The sequence below is a fragment of the Caloenas nicobarica genome, chromosome 2 (assembly GCF_036013445.1).
Source record: "Caloenas nicobarica isolate bCalNic1 chromosome 2, bCalNic1.hap1, whole genome shotgun sequence".
Classification (NCBI taxonomy): domain Eukaryota; kingdom Metazoa; phylum Chordata; class Aves; order Columbiformes; family Columbidae; genus Caloenas; species Caloenas nicobarica.
Genome location: NC_088246.1, coordinates 53,172,414 through 53,188,666, shown reverse-complemented (window position 1 = coordinate 53,188,666; position 16,253 = coordinate 53,172,414). Strand labels below are relative to the sequence as shown.

The 16,253-nt window shown below is 37.6% G+C and overlaps 1 protein-coding gene across 6 annotated transcripts in view; it reads right to left on the bottom strand.

The window, feature by feature from the left end:
- CLASP2 (cytoplasmic linker associated protein 2) overlaps nucleotides 1-16,253 on the bottom strand; it is a 151,714-nt gene that overhangs the window by 80,214 nt on the left and 55,247 nt on the right. For all 6 annotated transcript variants that reach the window (XM_065627458.1, XM_065627457.1, XM_065627462.1 and 3 more), the window contains exon 8: nucleotides 10,388-10,534. In XM_065627458.1, coding sequence (XP_065483530.1) covers nucleotides 10,388-10,534 — 147 coding nt within the window. The remainder of the gene's footprint in view (nucleotides 1-10,387; nucleotides 10,535-16,253) is intronic.

Below are 16,253 nucleotides of genomic sequence, written 5' to 3'. Positions count from 1 at the left end.
AATTCGAGGTCCCTTCCAATCCCTAACATTGTGATTCTGTGAAAAAATACTGGCCTTGCCTTAATTCTATCAATGTTCTTATTTCCATGTTTGAAAGATTAATCTTTGGATTGTAATAGAAAAACTTAAATAAAAACCTCTCATAAGACAAGTGGAGAACTGTTCTTCAATCTCAAATATCTGGATAAAGCACAAAAGTATTCTTTCATCAGGTGACTAAGAAACACTTGGTAAAGATGTCTTCAGGTCGCCTGCTTAAGTCAGGAAAATATTTGAGAGCAACAAAGACATAGCTCTTTCTCTAGTAAAAAACACTTCCATCAACCATAGACAAGGTGTTTTTTGTAAACAGGGCAGATTTACTTTTAGATAGTTACACTGGTAAATCCTCTAGGACAGATATAATTAGACTAATTGATATAAAATTATGTTAGTGCAGTAACTTCTACCAAGTTCAACTCGCAGCATAAATTTTATCAGCTGATGCTAATTGTTCTGATGTAACTATTATCACTTCCTGGCTTTGCTATACAAGTTAAGAACCAGATCACACTGATGTAACTATTATCACTTCCTGGCTTTGCTATACAAGTTAAGAACCAGATCACACTGCTAGTTGCCATAGCTCTGCCAATAAAACTTACAGAAGACAAAACCATGAAAAACTGTAGTGATCTTATTTCAGACAAAAATTTAAGTCATCAGAATTCCACCTGCCTGGTCCCTGTCTTCTGACAAAAAAAAAAAAAACCAAAAACACACCACAATTGCATCTGGAAACAAATAACTCCCCATCCTCAAAAACCTCTTTGTTGTTATAAACTTGTGTATATTCCTAGTGCTTTTGCAAGCACACACCTTGCCTACCAGAGAAACTTTACAAATAGAACTTAGGAATCCATTGGGAGATCACCTTACTGGGCTGCTCAACACATCTGACTGGTGGTAATAATAGTTATTACCTGCATAGAGAGGAGGAGGGAGAGGAACCAGCAGAAGGAACATGTATCAGTCTCTTAAGCCATTGCAGCTCATGGTTTATTAACTTAAGCTAAAATGCCTTTGACAAAGACACTGGGCAAACAATTAGGACCAGTAAACATATTCAGTTGTTCCAACACAAGTAACTGGAGTTTTTTGAAATAAGTTTAATAAATAAAATATATTTTTACATCATCAGATAGGATACCAAACCCAAATAAGCCATTTTTTTGGCAGAATCTTAACTGGCAAAGCCTTCATGTAATTTTAAACCAGCCTGGAAGACAATCCAAGTTATAACCAAGTGAACTTAGCAGAGTAGAAGAGCCTTTGCTGGAAAGCCCACTTTAAGGAAACTGACAGGTGAATTCTGTCATGTTCAGCCCCAGTGACTGACATTCATCCTGAGCTGACGTGCCCACCTCAGCTCCTCCAACGCCAAAAGTCATTGTCCCTGAGGCAACCAGAAAGTCATTCAAGCTGAAACAGCTGCACAAACTGAATAAAATAGCAAAATACCTTCAAATACCCTCATAACACCTTCTGCCCCTTACTTTATCTGCCTATGTTAGAAACTTGGCACATACGGTTAGAGAACTTCCCTGGAGATCCCACCTGCATCGCGCCTGCTTCATTAAGACATTCCTCCAACATGCCAGAAACATTTGCACATTGAAGTTTCCACCCAGCAAGTGAGGGCGCTGCCTCTGAGGATGGAGATCTAAGCAGATCTCTCCATACAACTACTCACCCTGGGAAAGAACAGGAGCAGGAGGAGCTAGAACAAATTAGGAGCGAGCTATACTTACAAGGAAAGTGATGGTACAAGGTGTTTATTAAGTAGCACATCTCAGTCCTTGAGGTGTACCACATTAGTCAGGGGCAAATACAGGACTTGTGTGCTAAGAGGAAGCAAAACACAATTCTTACATGGACTGAAGATCATTGCACCAGCACACATAACTTAAAATTTGGAGCTGCTCTTGAGCATAAAAATTCCTTGGAATCGTGTATTGAATGTTACACTCTAAGAAATCTAGTGAGAAGTATTTGAAACTGATTCCTAATACTGAATGCAGTTTCAACAACTTCAGCCTCAATTCCTATGTAGCACAGTTTCACAGGTGTAAAAGATTATGAATACTACCTCTTATTTTCACATACACACGATGGAGATCAACTCACAAGCATTTGCGAAGCACACAGAAAATATGACAAGTATGCAACAACAAAATTAATAGTGTTTTACTTAGTACAAGGTTTGGACAACATACATTAGATAAGACCAAACCGGGGGTGTGGAGAAAAACAAGCAGTTCCATGAGCAGCAAAAATATAGATACCTCATTTCCTTTAGGCTTATCTCATAGTTGATTAATGCCTGTTTCTACTCAACTGGAAGCTCATACAGTCATCTTTCAACTCATGCATAACATTCATCCTCACACAGTAATCTTTCAAAGCACTCCTGCATTTTGTTTCTCTATTGGCACTGATTTTTCACAAATATTTAAAAGAACATACATTTGAGACTCTGGCTCATTCGCCCAGTTTCAACAGGTGAGTTTTAAAGTTATATGAATTTTATAAGCATGACAGCATTAGTCTTATTTTTTTACACCTGAACAGGGAAAATTGCACTAATTATTTTACATTACAGAAATTACTGCGAACAACCAGGAACATAAACAGCTTATTTGTATCATCTATAATTTGTGTTGTAAAACAAACTGGTTTGGGATACTGTGAATTTTTTGGAGTTATTGTGGTGTAACAGCTGCAGAAAAATAGTATTTTCATTACTGTTGTCAGTTCTCTTTAACTGTGCATTCTTTTCTGGAACAATTTAAACAGAAACTGTAGTAAGAATAAATAGAAATAACTGTCACCGCAAACTACACAATTACAGTTTTTACACATTTTATTCAACACATCTTTATATTTTACTTACAGAAGTTCACTAGGGCAAGACAGAAGGTCAAAGTGATTTGACTTTCTTGCATTGCTTTTCTCTTGTATTTTTGAGAACATTGCATTTATTTGTTAAAAGTAATATTTGCACCTTTGTTGAAAATGCCCTATTCAAATTATGAAAATAATTTGCATCTTATGCTTCCACATTCCCTGCTTCTCTGTTTGAGATCATATAGAATTGTCCAAAGAAATGCAACTGTTTTTCTTAAGACACTCACCACAAAGAGGACTCACACCTGCTACTTCGCAAAGCAACAAGGCAGGAATGTTCTGGAAGGGTTGTGTTTGCCCACTCTGTAACACAGGCGCAGTCCATAAGGCCTCAAAGTGGTGGGGGCAGCTGGTTTCAGACCAGCTTCCTCCTTCCTCTTTTTCCTTCTGGATTCGCCCTCATAAAAATATAAACCAATTGCTTCCCCTTCTTACTGCTTGAAAAAAAATGAGTATTCAATGTTAGCAAAGCAAACGAGGGGTGGGTTGTCTGCCTTATTCCCATCACTGCCTGGTATGACCACAACTGCTAGTAAGATGTTTGGAACTACAACACAGAGTAGAAATGTTAAAAGAAGGTTACACAGTGTGGTAAGCTCCTATCTTCAGACCTCTTAATTTCTGCTCCACTGTTACTCTCCTCCTATTTTATTCATTTGTGAGCTGACTTCTAGGCTGTGAGCCTTTTAAGAGAAGACTATCAGATAGAGCACTGTACTTACACCAACATAATAAATCCTACAATCTAATTGAAGCTTCTAGAAGTCAGCACAAAATAAAGTAGTATGAACTATCTGCCAACTGTCCTTGAGTGACGCACAGAAAACAGAGACACTAATGAACAGTAATTATGAAAATATATATATATATTCTTTGAAGGTATATGTATAGGTGTGCGTACATAAATATATTTATAAATTATCGTGTTAGTTTATTTTCATTCAGAGTCTTCATTAAGGTTGATTTTCCAATCCAGCTGCTGAGGCTGGCTGCAAAGGAAAGTGTCTGTTAGAGGAATGGAAACCCCAGTGACTGGACAAGCATTTATAAGGGCCAAGGAGAACAGACCAATGCGCATGTGCGAGGAAACCCCTCCAGGGAGTGAACAACAACAACAAAATCCAATAACTCTCAGAGAATGTGGAAAGCTGGAAGTCCTCCTACTTCCCTGAATTCTGGGTTAGGTTAAAACAGCAGCAATTCACGACTGCAGGATTGCAACCCAGTGATTCTGTGGGCAAGGATCTCTCAGGAAGGAAGTAAATTGACATTCACTGTGGACAAGGAAGCAAACGGGCATTCTTTAATAAATTCTCTGATGCAGATTCTGATACCCAAAGCTGATCTCAGAGGCTGCTCAGAAAGACAAAAATGCTGATTTCAGCTGGGATCTTGCAGCAAAATCCCTGAATATTACAACCTGGAAAAGAAGAAAGGAAACAAGTGCCACAGAATGTCAGGGATGTTTTGCTGACCAAGATTATGCTGGAGCAGTTTTATGTCATACAAAGGGCCAATACAGAACAATGAAAAAAAAATTCCTATTTTATTTTACAAGACAAATACAGCACTTTGGAAATCACTTAATGACAGCTAAACAAATAACAGAGGAAAAGGCTCCTGAACGTATTTTCTGCAGAACTCAGAACTAAAAAATAAAAAACAAAAAAAGAACCTTGGGCATTGATTACCATGAAGATTTTTATGTGCAAGTAAACACAGAACTGTCTTCATGAGTCTGAAGACAATCAATAAAGCAAATATAAGTTTACCCTGCTCCAAGTCCATTCACTGAAAATTTGTATTTAACTACAGTACGTAGTTTCAGCGAGGTTAAGTTCACCTGGCTAAGTTTTCAGAAGGCAAATATCCATTTTTCAGTACCACACTTGTTTTATGCAGAGCCTTTTGATTTAAACTGTTTCCTACTAAAGCGTCTGAACACTTCAAAATGTCTTCTGCTGGGAAATAGAGCCAACAGAAGCAAATCAGTACCATTTTAATACTTCTCAGCAAAGAGCTGTATTGCTGTTAATGAGAAGGAGAAGAAAGCATTATGATGCTGATAGAACACACTATAGAGAGAGAGACAAACTAAACAAAAACTTCCTGAAATTGGGAACAGCTTCCTGCAGTTAAAAATGTGCTCCTGTAGTTAAGAAAAAACATGTATGGTGTTATTATCATTATGACAGCCTTCTTTCACCAAAACAGTTCACCTGGCTCACCCAAGTTACTAGATTTCTACCTAAACGGAGATATTTTTCATGTTTTTTGACAAATCAAACTTCAGGAGGCCTGAGAGTTATTTCAAATAATGCCAGCATCAAACTTCAAACTGGCTTCATTGAGGACCAGATCATTAGAACAGTTTAAGAAGGCAACATCACAATTTTTATGTTGGAAATAAATGCGTTTTGTATGCACAGACTTTTTAAACGGAAAAAAATAAAGCTATGTCCTTGAGGTTTCCCTTCATATTCTTCACACTTGGCATCAACAACACTCTTACTCCAAAATAGCTTTTTAAAGAGCAGCTACAATAATTCTGACATTGGAATTAATGGCATCCCCTTTGCTGTTTTGGCACAGGATGATTAATCCTGAAACAGCACAGGTTGTTTCAAAAAGTGTAGCAATGTTAACGTAAGCCATGTGTAATAATGCTAGTAGGCCAATACATTATATTAATAGATTTTAAAAAGCCAATGAGCCATAGGTAAGAATACGTGACGCAGTATCTTCCCACTGAAGACAACTGCAAAAAGTAGAAAGTCCACCTTGTTTCAAATTAAAACATTGAGAATGATGTTCCAGCCTTACAGAGCTTCTTATAAAACAGATCACGGAAAGTTAATATCAACTTTTGTCATGATTAGGCTTCATCAGTAAGCTTTTCTTCCAAATGTCACATGGCTCTATTGAAGTAACACCACTCCTACATTTCAAACATTTGAAAGACTACTGACTTAAATTGACGTGTTGTAAAAAGAAAGGAGGCCAGTCTTCTTGTTGAGGTTTAGACTGAGGTTTCTAGGCTACAGAATAGTATACAAGCAAAAAATTCCCTAGAAGACTTGGAACAGGGAGCTCACATTTGCAAGAGAACCTGCCAAAGCCCTGTAAGAGATCTTGAACAGTGCAGGGACAAGAATATAGCTCATTTGGCTAACATACTCAACTTACATCTTTTTCTACTGTAAATCATGGTGTCCCTTACAATCAAAAAGCTGCTTGCCATACTGCCAAGAAAAAGCCCAGAGTATCCATTTCTAGAAGGGCAGAACACACATGGTCCACATTCTCTGTAAGAACACCTTAGAGCAAATGGACATTTCCAGAGGCTCTGCCACTCAAATGAAAAGCTGAAAAACAAGCATGTCAGAAGTTAAGTAGATCAGCTGTGCATTTCCTGGCAAAGATCTAACTCAGGAAAAGGTATTGACCATGGAATAACAAATATGCCAAAGAAAGCACTGCTCCATTATGTTGAAGACCCATCACTTCTCATTCATCGCAAGCAAGAAAGTCAAGTGTCTGAATACCTCCCAGCAGTAAAGTCAGATGAGAAACAGACTGCTGGATTTCTTCCTCTGAGGGCAGTACACCTCCGAGGCCGCCTGCTCTGATACTTCTCTGCCAAGCTGTCTTCTACAGGCTTAATCACACCTGTCAGCAAACGCACAAGTTCTACAAGCTCCCCCATCCCTACAGCTGACAGGAAAAGGTCTTGGACAGTCATTCCCAGTACAAGGAGGGAGAATTTCAGCTCGAGTAAGACATTGCTATTGCTCGTGTCCATACCTGTTTCACCTGACTTCCTGGACCATTTTGCAGTTCCAGTGCCACCAAAGTGCATTTCCTACATTAAATGGAAAGTGCCCACCACAGTGAAGAAAATCTCTTTTTTCATATTGGATGGGTCCTTTCACTTGAACAGAGTATCTGGTCAGTGGTGAAATTATCCATTTCTTCACTAAGAAAGATCTCCATGGAGTATATAATGAAAAGCTGAGCACATGCACATCTGAGCTATATATCAGCAGATACAAGCATGAAAGCAAGCAAGCAGCATAGCTAAGAAGTTTAATTTTCTTAGCCTCAAGACAGTATAGCATTCACTCTCTTTTGAAACTAGGAAAAAGCTGTAATTTCTTTATTGTTATCTACAGCTGATAGGAAAAGAGGTATTTCTAAAGTAATATCCTAGGAAAAGGATGTCTGGAATGTAAAAGGCAGTTTAAATGAATGGAACTTGCAGTAATCTCAGCCTACACTCAACACCATCTCTACCTGCACTAACAATCCTGCCTGGTCACAGAAGCCTGAAGAAAAACTGCAGCGAAGGACTGCTTCAGCTGTGAGTCACTGACGTGACTTTGAAGATTTTTGTGAAAAGGAAAGAAAAAGCAACACAGTTAATGGAGCTGCTGCTACTTCTTCCTACAAGGCTGACCTGCAACGTCTTAGTAAGCACACATGTATATATGAAAGAGTCAGAGAAGACTCGGGCAAGCAGGACCAACAAGTGGTTGAACCGCAAGTTGAGCAGTTACGAACCTGCAATACCTGTTAGTCAGTGTTTATGAGGAAAGGTGAGAGATGACATTCCCATTGATAACCAGCTTGGATTGCAATGGTCAGCAGAAGTATTTGGGACTGCAGGATATGGCAGAGCCTTAGTATATCAGTTAGAATGGATAACTTCTGAAACCATAGATTTGTTCCGTAAAGATGGCAATTTTGAGGCTGGAGAAAAATCTCAAGTGTCCTTTAGGCACCTGCAGAACAGACTCTACTGAACGTGGATGCGAAAGAGCATTGAGGTTTGTTTGTAGCCATAAAGATCCGTGAAGTCTCGAGATAAGCAGAATAGGATGCCCTAACTGGACTCTTCAAACACCATGGTTCTTTGTGGAATAAAGCTCTCTAAATGCAGCACTTTGCCCTGTAATGACGATGCGGTTCTAGACACTGGTCCTGTTCACATACATTTCTCTAGGAGCCATTTCTGACCACTGCCAGGCTGGATAGTGGACTATACAAACCTCTTATCTGACCTGCTATCACTGTTCATATGAATAATGTTATGGGAAACCCCTCACTTCCGGAAGAGACTATGACTTGATTGACTTGTTTAAGTTAAGTCTCTCTTAGAGAATACAGGCACTTAACATTTCAATCTGCTAGCAAGCTTGTTACTAGACAGAACTCGTTTAAACACTGGTATCCTCAAAAAAACCCAGAAGTATGAAGATGGAGAAAAACATAGAAAGATAAAAATAATGAGCAGCAGGAGTAAAATGAAGACAAATACTAGCTGCTAAAAATGAAAACAGTGATAATAGCCTTGCTGATCAATGGTGACATACAGAAAATGCTAAAAAGAAAAGACTGAGGGTCAACTCAAGGAAAACCTGAAGGGAAAAACACAACAAAGAAGAATTAAACTAGGAAGCATATAGTTATATGTAATGAAAGAAACACGTGCACAAGTAGATTAATAGACCTGTAAAAGTTTCTCCCTGGTAGACAGAAAGAGAACAAAAAGTAAAGGTAGTCAAGAACAACTGAAGACTGGAAGACAAATTTCCACCTTCTAGCCATTCGGTGAAGAATACAAAGGCATAACGTCTCTCCTACAAAATATTAAGGCAAAAATTCTCCATGGTCAAGCACCTGAGCAGTCTGCACAACCATGCCACAGATACACATACAGACAAGCATTCCAAGAACAATTTAATCAACATTATAAAGGCCAGCCAAATATTGAGTCCAAAATTTTAAAAATTCTGACTACAGACATAATGATAGAATAAAAATTTAAAAAATAAAAAAAAAAAAAAAAAAGGAGGGGAAATAGATGCACACGTGAGCAGTCCTCAGTATAAAGCAAAGAATGACCAAAGGACTCTGGTTTTGGCATGTTTAAATTTTGGCCTTATTCCACGTGTTTTTTCATGTGAATTTTTTGAAGTTTGGCAATGTAGGAAAAGGAGGAAAAAAACGTGATTTTGGGGGGGTTTTTACTACTGAATTTTTAGATAAACTGAAAAATCAGTCCAGTGGTTATTCTGTTCTTATTTCCTTTCCCCTGCTCTTCTATTTCCACGTTTTTACTGCAGAGCATGTAAAGTGAAAGTCTACATGTAAAAACAATTTTACACGAAAAACCATCTACGTTTAATAAATTATTATTAGAAGCAGCACATCCCGAAAGAAACAGGAATCCCGAGCATTCAGTTCTGGTACTATATATGTTAGTCTTGCATGCAAACCCCATCATGCCTCAGGTTAAAGAAGATGATATTATTATTACTTATTTGTGTAATAATAAATACTAAGAGTCGATTTCGATATATAATTTCCTTTAGGAAGACTTTAGGTGTGACTTTCTGATTCATACTGCTATCAATTTTGAGTTATACTATAGTAGTGTTGATCCCACCTTATGGGAATCTTCAATTTATTAGGAATTCTGAAGATCACATTAGAAAAACGATAAATTGTCGAAACATTAGATATATCTTACTAACATAAAAATACTCAAGGCAGTTTGTTTGGCATGTATGTCTTCTTTCAAATTTTATCTTTGCTTTGCAGCTCACATAAGCGAATGTTGTATCAATAGGAAAATGGAAAAATTACTTACTCTTACAAAAATCCCCTACTGAAATAATTTTTTTTTCATAAAAAAGCCATACTTGCAGCATGTTATATTTCAACTTAATTATATTTTTTTCTGAATGTGTACATGAACCATCAAAAAAGCTGTCACTTCTTTAGCAGTAAACAGTTGCTTTTGTTAGATTACCCCCGCCCTAAAAAAATGCGGATTTCCATGTTCAAAGACTATAATTAGTAAGCATCACCATTATACTGCTTTGAAGTCTATTACATAAAAAAATCCTGGCAAGGGTTTTGGCCCTTGTTTTTTATCTTTCACAACCAATTTCACAATACTCTGACAGTTTAAGGAATAATAATACAAGTCGTTCAAGTATAATACACACTTCTGTTGAGGCATGTGGTTGATGGCTCGTCCTTTCTAGCCATGTGAAACACTGCAGACCTACAGTAAAAATGTCATCTACACAGACCTACTACAGAATTTCAGAGTGTATTTATAAATACAGTAAGTGATGCATGGATTCCATCAGAGGCATCCATATATTCATTTTACCAACAAAACTGCTACCTCCAGATGTTAATTTTATTTATAATGAGAGGCCTTTGTAAGCTAAATGTATGTTCACAAAAATCAACATGCACACACCTTTACACATGAAAAATTACATAAAACAGGGTTCCTTACTGTTTTCAGCTCTGCAAAAACACTGCAGTCATGAATTAAACATCACCTTCCAAAGTTCTCTGTTTTGTGCCTGCTCTGGCAAGGTCTCTGGGAACACCGATTAGAATGTTAATAGCTTTATATTACCTCCAACCTTAGGCCCACCAGCTGATCCTGGCTTTCTTGCGCTGTTTGAAGGATTTCCTGGCTTTTTAGGTGCCGGAACCTTGAAGGCTGAAGCAGCTGATGATGGCCTATTTCCATCCACTGACTCTTCATCATCAAAGCTTTTGTCTAGAAAAGGATACATTAAATAAAAATACAGCTATTAGAATGGATGTATATTTATTTCCCAATCGCTATTCTGCTCCATATTTCATAGAAATTCACAAAATGGATACATAAAAACAAATATTTATCGCTTTGTCCTCTGTCTCTGACCTAGGAATAAAATGACAGTGTGAAATAAACAGCATTTTCTACATGTTAAGCTCTTATAAAATATTGTTTTGCCTTCATAATTAACCACTGTAAAACTGGGCATAAAAATTAATTCCACACATTCATCCCCACAAAGGGAAAATATCTTTTCAGAGATTGAATATTTTTGCTCATTTCTGAATATTTTTCCCAACGGAAAGCCCTTATTTTTTTATCATTGCAGTCTACCAAAGACAAATGCTTCTCCCTTTTCTCCTTTTACTCATGCATGCATTTTCTGCTACACATCCTCCCACAATGTGTCTAACCAGCACTCCCTGTCTCTTTCCTTCCACCCAGATTTTTCAACTTACAATCACAGATCCTCTTGCAGATCAGCCGCCTCATTCCTCTGATAGCTCTTCGATCCCCTCACTCTAGGACGGACCCAGCACCTCACATGGCCACACGCAGTAAAATTCTCAATACTAATCAAAGATTCGATCAAAAACTGCTCGCAAACACCCTGGATCCACCACTGAGATTTGTGCCGGCATCTTTCTCTCCCTTCCCCGCACTCAGTGCCGCACAACCAATGAGCTGCAAGGTGACATCATCTGCTGGGAGCCACCGCCAGAGGAAAAGGTGAAAATTCTCCATGCAAATAAATTAATTCCCACACACCCTTATTTGCCACTATTCTGATCCTTCATTTAAAAAAAAAAAAAAAAAAAATTTAAGAAGGGCAGATAATACTCCGGGGGTTTGCACTCCTCTTTTCTACAATTTCAGGTTTGTGTATTTTTAATCAAGAAAGAAATTGATCTCTAGTGACTAAATAAAAGTCTCGATACAAAATATTCAGCCTTCAAAAAAAAAAAAAAAACCAACCCGACATATTCCACCAGTAGAATGTAAGGGTTTCTCAATCCGCCTAGGGAAGAAGGATTTATCTATAAGCTTGAGCACAGAAACCTATCAGCCTATGGTTCCTATAATAAATAAAATGGGCGAGGCTGAGACACAGCTGCGTTACAGCAATGAAAGACCAATTTAGCATATTACCTGTTCTAAAACCTGGCATTTCTAAAAAAGAAATTAAATTAATTGCAAAGCTTTGTTATTTCTGGAATGGTGACTATTTACCCTTAGCTTATTCAGAACTCACTCCCGGTGAAATGTCAACTATTTTTAATAATACAGCCTCCCAAAGGCAGGCAGCTTTCATTAAAAGGGTAAAGCAAGGTTTCGTCCAACAGTGTTTGCAGCACCGAATATTAGAACACCCCACATTTAACACGTCCAAGATCACGGCTGCTATAGTTGGTACATTTTTCTACCATTACCGAAAGGTGTGTGTTGCACTAAAAAACCTTCACGATTAAAGAAGAAACAAACCACCACAAGAAATATCTGGGTGCACACTGACATTTTCCACTAACGTTATTTCCTTCTCTCCCACAAACACCGATTTTTAAGAGAACCTCGCTAAGAATAATCGTGTTTGGATATGTAAACCCTCGGAACCGGAGAAAAAGCATCAGGCTCCCCACCACCATCCCGTGAGTTGCCATGGAAACAGCACTCCCGCTCAGCATACGGGCTGAGGCAGAACACATTTGGATTCCTGCTGCTTTTACTCTTGGTATCTTAAATAGAACCAGACATCAAAGATTTTCGAAACAGGGGAAACCACTAATCCAAATGCCAGACTGAGTGCAATGAACTAAACACTGTAATAGAAGTGTAGATAGTAATGGTTAATATCTGGCGTACCTTCAACAGTACAGGTAATTTTAAAACAGCATTAAGAAATATCTTGCAGATTTTTAAACAGCATGAACAGATCAACATTGACACATGAATATGCTATCACAAAAACCGATTAAAAGTGAAAACATGTTTTTCAAATAAAAAATGTTTGGTTGCTGCATTTTTAAGTTTCATAACAAATAGGCTAGACTTTCATGTTACTATCCAACAGCACTACAATGCAGCATTGATATGCAAATATTGCACAAGAAGCCTTTGAAAGAAGAAGTTATTTCCAGTACGATCTTAAAAATAGTAAGCACTTACTTGCTCACTAATGCAAAACCTCCTAATCAAGAAAAACCTAAACATCCCCAAACAGTGTACTTTGGGAACCAAAGGCTCAGATAAATTAATTTTATTGTTACCAAGCTGTTCATTACAAAGGAGTATAGAAGATGGGAGAATTGTAGAAGTTACTGCTCAACCCCAAAATGCACAAATAGAATTTCAGAAAAATGCAAAGGTAAACATTACACAACATGTCAGTAGCTGGGAAATTATAGGACAATATATTAAACAGTGGTCTTGGTAATACTGTCTAATTACTTTGCCTAATGAATACTCTTTCCATACATTTAAAACATTGTTAACACTGGATTAAAAACCTACACTATTAAATAGTTTAATACAGTCCACATAAAACCTGGCTTTTAAAATAAACTATTTTTTTTATTTAAATGCATAAATATTTTTTAGACATAGAATGGATCTTAACCACTGATACATGGACGTTCTTAACTAGACTTCCGATGATTTATGTTAAAACAAATGAAAAAATTACTATCACTGAAAGTATTCCACAACTATAGTACAGTACCATAGAAGTATAAAATTAATGGGTGAAAAAGACCTGTTTTAATTCTATTAAGGCTAAATTGATAGTGCAGCTTTCTTTTGTTCCGGGTTTGTTTGTTTTTAAATAAACACGAGCAGGAAAATTTTGTACTGTCTTTTACAGAAACCAGAGGTTTTCCCCAGCCTTTTGGGCCTTCGCACTTTTATTTCCCTGGGCTTTAACAACAACATAACCCCACACAATCTTTAGGGACATTCAATTTTCAGAAAGATGTTTAACAGTATTTGTGAATATCTGAAACCTGAAGTCTGTATTTATAGCCATTAATAAAAGCATTAGATTTGCTTCCAGTATGATCTCTTTTCCATGTGCTCCCACTCATGCGCAACAATACACTTGTTTTTATCTCTCATAAAAGCATTTCCATGTGCTTGAGCACACAGAACCCCAGCTTCAGGTGTAAGTGTTATCCTGCAAGGTGTAATCAAGGCGCAGTTCTGCTCCAGCCAGCTGAGCCAAACGTGTTTACTCTGTGCCTTGGGTTTGCCGATGGCCCAGGGCTGGAGCTGCTGCCACCGTGCAGAGCGTGACCTTGGTCACACTGTCACTGTCCAAGCGTGACCATAGTGTCAGTCCCACGCAGTCTGCAAACAAGGCTGGTTTCTACAACAGGAGTCGGAAAAGCCTAAATATAACTGGTATTTCAAAACAAATCTATCTGAAGGATGCAAGCACTCTCTCATTCTCAGATGGCTAGATAATTTTCATTCCAGGTAATTTTAAGTCCAAACAACACTTTTAACATATCAGATTTTACCTATGTAAATACACCTGACAGCTGAGAAAGCACTGTCCAAACAGCATTTTACAACAAAGCTCTGAGCTACTATAAAACAGGAATAAAAAGCTGTATGAATTGCTAGCAATGTACAGAACATCTTAAATAAAAAAAACAATTAATGAAAGACACTGAACCTCAGCTAAACCTCAAAAGGCTGTTCTTGTACTCCATATCTTCATTTTAAATCACAACGGGTATAAAGAGTTTTGGAAGTGAGCACACTCCAGAGAGAAGAGCTTCGAATGTAGTATTTCCAAGAGCTCCTGAAGAAACCTGATGAGCAGCTCATGTTCTCAGTCTGATACAAGTTCTCCTCCAGATGAACAAGTTCAAAGCAGAAAAACATAACAAAAACAAACAACCCCCACAAAAAAACAAATAAATGAAAAACACCAAACCAACCAACCAACAGAACCACAAGAAATAGTTGCTCTTATATTCAGAAAGCTAGAAACACAAGATTGAATTTCTAGGCATTAGAAGTTTTCTCTCCAATAGAAGGAGGAGATCTGTACCACAGAGAAGTGTTCTGCAGGTACTATGCAGCAAGTGAACTGGCATCAATGAACTGCTATGCATTTTTACAAAACATTTCAGGAGTCAAATGAATATTTCTACTAAAAAACCTACCCAAACACCCTGCATGACACATCAGGCCCTTGAGTTTACTCTTTCAAAACCTGGGGTTTACCAAAGTTATTCTAAGATTAAATCCAGACACACTTCTTCAATTAGGAACACAGACCAAAACTCTGAACCACTGCAAAGGTTTAAATACTAAAATCCTTAAGAAATAAATTACGCAATTTGAACTAAAAATAACAAAAATATATGTGATAGCTTTGTGCCTTGTAGCATTACTCTTGGGGGCCAGATTACAAATATGTAGTATCTGTTTTATAAAGTATTCAGAGATATCAAAGGATAAGCACTTACAATCAAACTTGATACACGAAGAACATTCTACTAATAGTACTCCCAATGCTAAGAAGTTCTAAACAACCTATTTACTGTGATTTGGCTATAGATCAATAAGGGCAATTTCAGATGCATCCAGAGACAAAGGAGAATCTAAAAGTTTTCATGTCTAGAGAGAAAAAAATATATATTTTTAAAGAAAATTAAAACATATTTATTGTTGCTGCAATTCAAGCCTTTACCTTAGTTGATCTTAAGATTCATATAATTAACATGACATTTAATATCTATCATTTTATAAATCACAGTCAATAACAAAAGAAATACAGTATCATCCACATGGCTGTAGAAATAGAAGATCTATATTCTACTCCTGCTACTCATAAGCAGACAATCACAAACGAACTGATCTTAAACTAGATCCCCAAGTAACACCACAGATGGGGGAAAACAAAAAAATGGGTCCCCTGCAGTAACACTGAACTAAAGCTGACCACAAAGGCAAATCTTGATACTGTACCAGTATCGATATTTTACATATCTAACACTACAGAGGTTGTAAATACCAACTTACAGTATTTTAAATTAATGACAGACAAACCAGAGAATATAGTATCTTTAATAAAACTGCTTCTAAACTTTGACTTTTGTTAAAAACGTGCCCTTTCCAACGTCCATTTTCCTTTCAAGTATTGCTAAGGGATACTAAATGTTTGCAAACTCCTCCTAACAGTTCCTCTTTCACACCACAAACTCTTTATAATGACATGATTGCAAATTCGTGCCCATGCAAAACAATGGCAAGTAGATGAACTCCTCACAATTTCCCAAGTCACTCCCACATCCTGCGCCTACCAAGACACCGACTGCCAGTCTCCCCTTGGTGATTTACAAGCACTAACTGTATCAATTACTCAGAACATCTGGGACAGGATCGTTAGCTCAATTCCAGATGAACTGGTGCAGCCCACAACAACTTCTGTCAAGCACAAAAACAAAGCCACGAGCGCTACAGACGCATCAGGTTAGTTGATCCTTCTAATCCATACTTCAAGGCAATGTCCCACATCATTTAGCAAGCACTTTATCCCATACACATCAGGCATTCCATACAGCCCGAATCTGTTTGTCCTGACACAAAGGACAGTATTCATATGCTTAAGCACAGTCACCTAAAACCAGTTTAGACAGCGCTGGTCATCCTGTCTGGCTGCCAGCTGACA